Raw genomic sequence first — 7,010 nt, 5'->3', positions numbered from 1 at the left:
ATTTATTTACGTTTTTTGGTTAACTACAACTACAATATTTCCGGCTGCTGCTGCTGCTGCTTATATTTCTTTCTTTCTTTTTCTAATTTATTTATTTATTTATTTTTAACATTACTTATATATTAAATTATATTTTTTCTTGAATTATACAAAATTTTTCAATCACATTTACTTTCAATTGAATTACATGATTTTATTTATTACCTTGTAAATTTAGTTGATGAATTTTACCTTTATAACAATACACAACTTGTATTTTTTTAATAATTCACTTTTATTTTCAATTTGTAATTATTATTATTGTTATTATTACCGATTTTGTTTCTATTTCTTTTGTTCCTTATTTTTAACGGGATTATTATAATCTAAAATATAGATTATGTATTTTTATATATGTATATTTAAATTGAATTTAAATTAAATATTAAGATTAAATTTTAGAAATAAATTTTATAACTATTATACACAATATTTTTTAAATCCTCCTCTCTTACTTATTTAATTTCTTTTGTATTTGATATTTTTTAATTTGTACACCAAAATTTAAATTATGTATATGTATGTATGTATAATTTTTTTTATTTATTTTTATCGTTTGTATACATAATATCTCTAAAGTAATTATTATATAGAATATTTTAATTATTTATTTATTTATTTAATTAAATAATTTTATACAATTTATAATATTATGAATATTTATATAAAATTCTAATATTCTTATTAAATTTTTTTTCCTTTTTCTATATTCTTTTGTTGTTTTGTTGTGTTTATTATTATTATTTTTTTCTTTTAATTCAACCGAAACACCAACTATCTGAAATGACTGAATGAATAAGACTAATAAAAACTGAACGCTGCTAAAGGGTGAATGAACGCGATCAAAACAAAAATACACATTTACGAAATGAAAAAAAAAAAAAACAGAAAAATAATAATAATAATGAAAAAAAAACAGAAGAAGAAGAAAAAACAAAATAGTAAAAAAATGAAACAAAAACAACAACAAAATAATTCAATAATATTAAGAAGAAAAAATTTTATTAAAAAATTTAAGAGAAAAATTATTTGATATTGAATTGAATAATATTAAAAGAAAAATATCGTAACGAAAAAAAGAGAATTGAAATAATTTTGAAGGTATATACAAACAAACATTATGATTTTGTAAAATTATAATAGAGAAAATTTTTTATAATACGTAATTTAGTTGTAATATAAATAATAAAGAGATGTTGAAAGAGAACGAAAATAAGAGAAAAGAAAATTTACGCACTATTGTACTGTGTACATGACTGTCGTAATAGCATTGAATTACATTTATAATAATTTATTACTTGTGTTGTGTTTAAAGAGTTTTATGTAAATGTAAATTGTATTTTTTTTTTATTGTTTAGATTATTATAATTTTTACTTCCTATTTATAATTTTTTTTTTGTTTTAAATTATATAATAATAAATATTTTTATTTTGAAAATTTTAATTTATGTATTGAAATTATTTATTCAATTTTTTAAAGTAAATAGTTGAAATTTCGGCTAGTTGAGTGTAGTAAAATATAATTATACATACAATAATTTCATTTTATAATTTTATATAGATATACATATATGTATTTATTCTTATACACTAAGCTCTTATACCCTTATATTGTATTTTTGGTAATATTATTGTTAATTAGATTTATTGAATGAATTTATGCGATAATATTTAAAGAAATATTATTTTCAATTTCAAAATAACAATCATTTTTAATATTAAACTATTATAATTGTTATAAACAACTAAATATAGTTATATGTATGTAAATATTATGAAAGTTTTTTTTATTCTTTTAAAATAAATAATTATCTATCAATCTATTGAATTTCAAATCAATCTTCAATTATAATAAATTTTTGTATAAGGAAATTATACTATTATATTTTATTCAATATAATAATTCTCTTAAACTAGAATTTTAAATTCAACGTAATCATTATAATGGAGACATTATTTAAGAGAAACAATAAAATCCATTCTTAATACGCAAAAATAAATAAATAAAAAAAAAAGATCTAAATATAGAATAAAATTTATTTTAAAAATTTCAGATATTATTATTGTTGTAAAAGGAAATAAAAATATTATAATAACAGAAAATCATTTTCTCTTTAAGGCCATTCAGAGGACATTGACCTTTTGTTTTTTTTTTAAATGCTCTTGAAAAATTGTTTTTCATATTTTGTTCTTGTAAAATACATAGTACAATTGTACTCAAAAATTTCTGATATTCTCTTATAAAAATTGATAAAATATGAAAATATTTAATAAATAAGAGAAAAATTTAATAAATGAAAATATAAAATAAATAAGAGAATAAAAATAAAAATATTAAAATATAAAATTCAATTTTATTAAAGAGATTATAAATGAAATTTATTTTTGAACTCATCTTTTGCAATTTTCATACATAATTTTAATTTTTCTCTTCTAAAAATAACATACTCTATAAAGTGATTTTGCTTTCCATTTTCATATTTTATTTACAAAAAAAAACAAATTACCAATATTTAACTTGAAAATTCTTATTTTTTTTTTCTCTTCCTAAATATTCTCTTAAATTACAACTGAAAACAATTTTTCAATTTGATTAGTTATTACAAAATTTAATAACAGTACTCGCACGTAATATATAATAAGAGAATATTTAAGAGTATTTAACTTACTCTTTTTTCAACCTTAGTGAAATTTTGTTTATAAAAAGAATTTATGGAATACATTTTTGGGGAAATTTTTTATGCTTTACAATTATTTGAAGTAAAAATTATTTATTGCAATTTCATTTAAATTTTGTAATTTTCAATTTAAAATGAGAATTTTTTTAAATTATTAATAATTAATAGAGAATTAGATTATTTCTCATTCAAGAATTTCAGTTTAATTTCAGTAACGGAAATTAAATGTTTCAAATTTTTGAAAATTTTATAACAAATGGGAAATTTTGAAGGGAAAAAATATAAGCATTGTTTGAATTCACAATGGGCATATATATATAATCCCAGTTTTTTTTTTATTGGTAATATAATTCATATTCACAATAGTTGATTTATTAATGGAATTGTTTGAATCAATTTCGAAGGCGGCATTCATAACAACAATAACAATATTTTACACAAACAATCAAACTTTTTTTATTTTTTGTAGAATCGGTAAATAAAATCAGGAAATAATTATTAATATAATAAAAAAAGTTTTTATTTATTTAGAATTGAAAAATATCTCAATCCGTTTAATAAAATCAAAGATCATATAAAATAAATACATTAAGGTCTATGAAAAAGACAAACGTCAAAATAAAAAGTACGGTACTACATCATAATAAAGAATTAAAATTATTATATTATTTAGAATATAAAAATTTAGTTTCAAAAAATTACCACTTAATTTTTGGTTCTATCTAACAGAGACATCTGTCTTCTAAAATCTTAATGAAAACTAAACTATCATTGTGAATGTCAAAAATTTATATCAATTAATGAAATTTTTTTTGCATATATTTAGGAGAACTTGATATGATTATATCAAGTATATTGGAGTCTTGATATGAATTATGGCATGAATTTTTAATATGAATCTTAATATGAATTTTTATATAGAAGAAAATTCGTTGTTATCATTCATGAGAAATAAATCATACAGCTTTGCATCATTCACTAATTATTTCTTTGTTGAAACATAATTTTTGTCCTTCGTTTCTTCTCTTCTCCATTAATTAACTTTTTATTCATTACCTCTTTTTTCACTTTCTTTCCTTCACTTGTGACAATGATGACAGGGGTCGAAGATTATAGAGTTTCTTATCGAGGAGTAAATTTTATATGAAAGATTTGTTTGATTATGATTAAGTTTTGACTATGATTAAGTATGATTGTCAATCATAATAATTGTCATTGGTAGTGGTGTCTTCCTCAATTAGCTCTATTTTATAGATACAATCATTCTTAATTTAAATTCTGGCCATGTACATTTTTGCAGATCTTACGAAGATCTACAAAAGTTTGAATGTTTTTGTATTCAAATAAAAATACAATTTTTTTTTTAAATATTTTTTTTTTTTAATATTTTTTATAATTTGAAATTTTCCATCATGATTTCTTTCAATAAATACAATATTTATTTATTTTTTGTTTTTCTTTATCTTTATCTTTTTTATATGTACTTAAAAATTTTTCCATTTTTTCTTGATTTATGAATTTTCTATTTATAGAACATAATATTTTTTTGTATAATGATCTTTCTTATACATTTTTAATATAATTATTTTGTAATTGTATATTTTTATTTTTAAATTAAATTAACATCGAACATATTTTACATCTCAATAATTATTATAATTATAATAGAAAAAAAAAATATATATATATGTATATAAAAATTAAAAATTAATTAAATAAACACATTTTATTTTTTGAATTTGTTACAAAACTAGATCTACAGAACTCATTTTCAAATGATTTTTTAAATTTTCAATATCTTGTTGTTTTTTTTATAAATTAACAAAAAAAAATCTTTTTTATGCTTAAAATACATACACTCATACATACAGAATTAGTTTTTTTTTTACTAAAATTAAGAATTAAAATGAAAAAAAAAAATTCATGTTACATAAATTACAATAATAGAAAATTTTATTTTTTGCATTTAAATTTTTTTAAAATAATAAAAAATTAATATTGATAAAGAGAAAAAAAACGATCATTTTTTGTAATTTAATTTTTATTTTGCTTTGCTTTTTATATATTAAGATTGTTTTCTTTTTTATTATTCTAGAATTTAATTGATAAATTGTTTTTATTTTTTAATTTTAGAAAATACGCCACTAAATTAATAACAAATGCACGAAATCCGGAGTTTTCTTGTAAGTAAATTATTTTTATGTTTATTATTTCATATTTAATTCATTGGCGACAAATATTTTTCTCTTTCTTTTTGTTTTAAATAAATTCAATTCTCATTTTATTTTTCGTAATTTTTTTTTTACACAATATTTATAATAATTTTCATGGATTTTCTTTAAAACTTAAAAATCTTTTTCATTTTCAATTTTAAATTTTTCAATTATTTTGCGGTTGTTGTTGCTGTTGCTGCTGCTGTTGTTGTTGCTGTTCTTCTTGTTGCTGTTCATATCGTTGGCGTAATGTAGCTAATGCTGATAACAAACGATTATTTGCAGCATCTAAGGCAGCTATCTGTTGTCCCTGAGCTTCAATTACTCTCTGTTTATGGGATAAAGCTAATGACATTTTATATTGTTCACGTCTTAATTCTTCTTCCATTGAAATCAATCTAAAAAAAAAAAGTGGAAAAAAATCAATTATGTAACATGAACAACTTTTAAAGAAAAAAAAAAGTTATTTTTTTCTTGTTCTCTTTTATTTTACCTATCAATTATACTACGCATATTACAATCAGATCCACCGCTTCCAACTCGTTGAAATCTGAATATATCATCATTTGAATCACGTAATTCAGCTGCATCTTGATCTAATTTATGACGTAATGTATCTAAGGATGCTTGTAATCTTTGGATTTCAGCTTGTTCTGAATTTTGTATATTTTGTGTATTTGAACGTTGAGGACGTCGTCGTTTACCTTCAGCTGGTGTACGGTTCGCATCTAAAATAAAATTAATTTTCAGTTCATAAAATTTTTATTTATAAATTTATTTTACCTTCCGTATCTGTAGAGCTATCAGAATGTGTTCTAGCTGATTCTAAACTTAATCTTCTTTGGTATCTTGAACCTGGTACTATTGAACTACCTCCATTTGTTACACCATTACTTCCACCATTACTACCATTATTATATTCCATAATTGGTAAACCGATATTACGGGAATTTTCTCTACTATTACTGCCATTTAATAATTGATGACCACTTCCATTTAACCAATCACCATTATCACTTTTCAGAGATCTTTCACCACTGCTACTTCCGCCACTTAATCCATTACCAACACCAGCAACAGTAGATGAAAATATATTAATTGGAATATAGTTGTCATTGTGCACTACACTATTATTTATGTAGTCATCTCTTTTATATTGCGCTAATGGATTTGTTCGTGGCATCCGACCTGTACTTAATCCAATACTACCACTTCCACCACTACCAGCGCTACTGCTACTGCCGCTTAATGTTCTATGAGTTTCCAAATGGCCATTTTCATTTGATATAATACCACCGCCTCCTACTATTGAGTTAGTCATTAGATGAACCCCACTACTTGGTGAATTGACATGATGATTTGAACAGTATCCACCAAGGCTACCAAAATTATCATTACTTAAGCGTTCTTCACTGCTCGATGGAGTCAATGAAGATGAATTAACTCTTAATGGTAAACCGTTATGATTTTGTCTAGAATTGTTATACGATTTGCCATTAAAACGAGTATGATGATTATTTGTTGGATGATTATGGGCCGTTGAGCCAGATGAAGAAGTTGATGATGATTGTTGTAATTGATAAACTGGATTCTTAAATGCTAATGCTGAAACTGATGATTTATTATTGCTATTTTGGTGTCTATTATTACGACCATTTAATGAGCCGAAATTTTGTGCTTTGGTATAATCTTGGGATTGAGATTTTGATTGTAGTTGTTGATCTTTCTGTTGATTTTGTTGCTGTTGTTGCTGTTCAGTTGGACTTGAAGATTGCGAGGGTGTGTTAATACTTTGGTAACCAGAACTACAATGTCCAATTGAAACATTCGAGCCTTTCGACGTTAATTGATCCTTTGGTTTCTGATTTGGATGGTTGTTTGAATTTTCGTTGCCATGCTCTTCAGCATATTTCAATAAATCATCAAGATCTTCTAAATTCATTGGCATATTACTATTTGGATTAGTTTCACGCGTTGGATTCACTGCATGGTTTAATATTAAAGGCGAGCTAGGCGCAGGGTGATGATACTGTTGTTGATAGCCTACGTCTGGTATACCTAAATAAATTTGAAAAATGAA

At 22.2% G+C, this 7,010-nt stretch overlaps 1 protein-coding gene across 3 annotated transcripts in view; it reads right to left on the bottom strand.

Moving 5' to 3' along the window:
* Positions 1 to 4,402: 4,402 nt before the first annotated feature.
* LOC129617107 (ras GTPase-activating protein raskol-like) overlaps positions 4,403 to 7,010 on the bottom strand; it is a 105,612-nt gene continuing 103,004 nt past the window's right edge. For 2 of the 3 annotated variants that reach the window (XM_055532513.1, XM_055532508.1), the window contains exons 6-8: positions 5,714 to 6,988; positions 5,424 to 5,658; positions 4,412 to 5,328 (exon numbers count right to left, since the gene is read on the bottom strand). In XM_055532513.1, the coding sequence (XP_055388488.1) occupies positions 5,097 to 5,328; positions 5,424 to 5,658; positions 5,714 to 6,988 (1,742 nt within the window). In that variant the 3' untranslated portion in view covers positions 4,412 to 5,096. Of the gene's footprint in view, positions 5,329 to 5,423; positions 5,659 to 5,713; positions 6,989 to 7,010 lie in introns of all 3 variants that reach the window. The other variant, XM_055532503.1, reaches the window with a different exon arrangement.

Source organism: Condylostylus longicornis, unplaced genomic scaffold (genome assembly GCF_029603195.1).
Source record: "Condylostylus longicornis isolate FDR11 unplaced genomic scaffold, ASM2960319v2 ptg000006l, whole genome shotgun sequence".
NCBI classification, from domain to species: domain Eukaryota; kingdom Metazoa; phylum Arthropoda; class Insecta; order Diptera; family Dolichopodidae; genus Condylostylus; species Condylostylus longicornis.
Note: the sequence above shows the minus strand (reverse complement) of the source record. Positions and strands in the feature narration are given on the sequence as shown.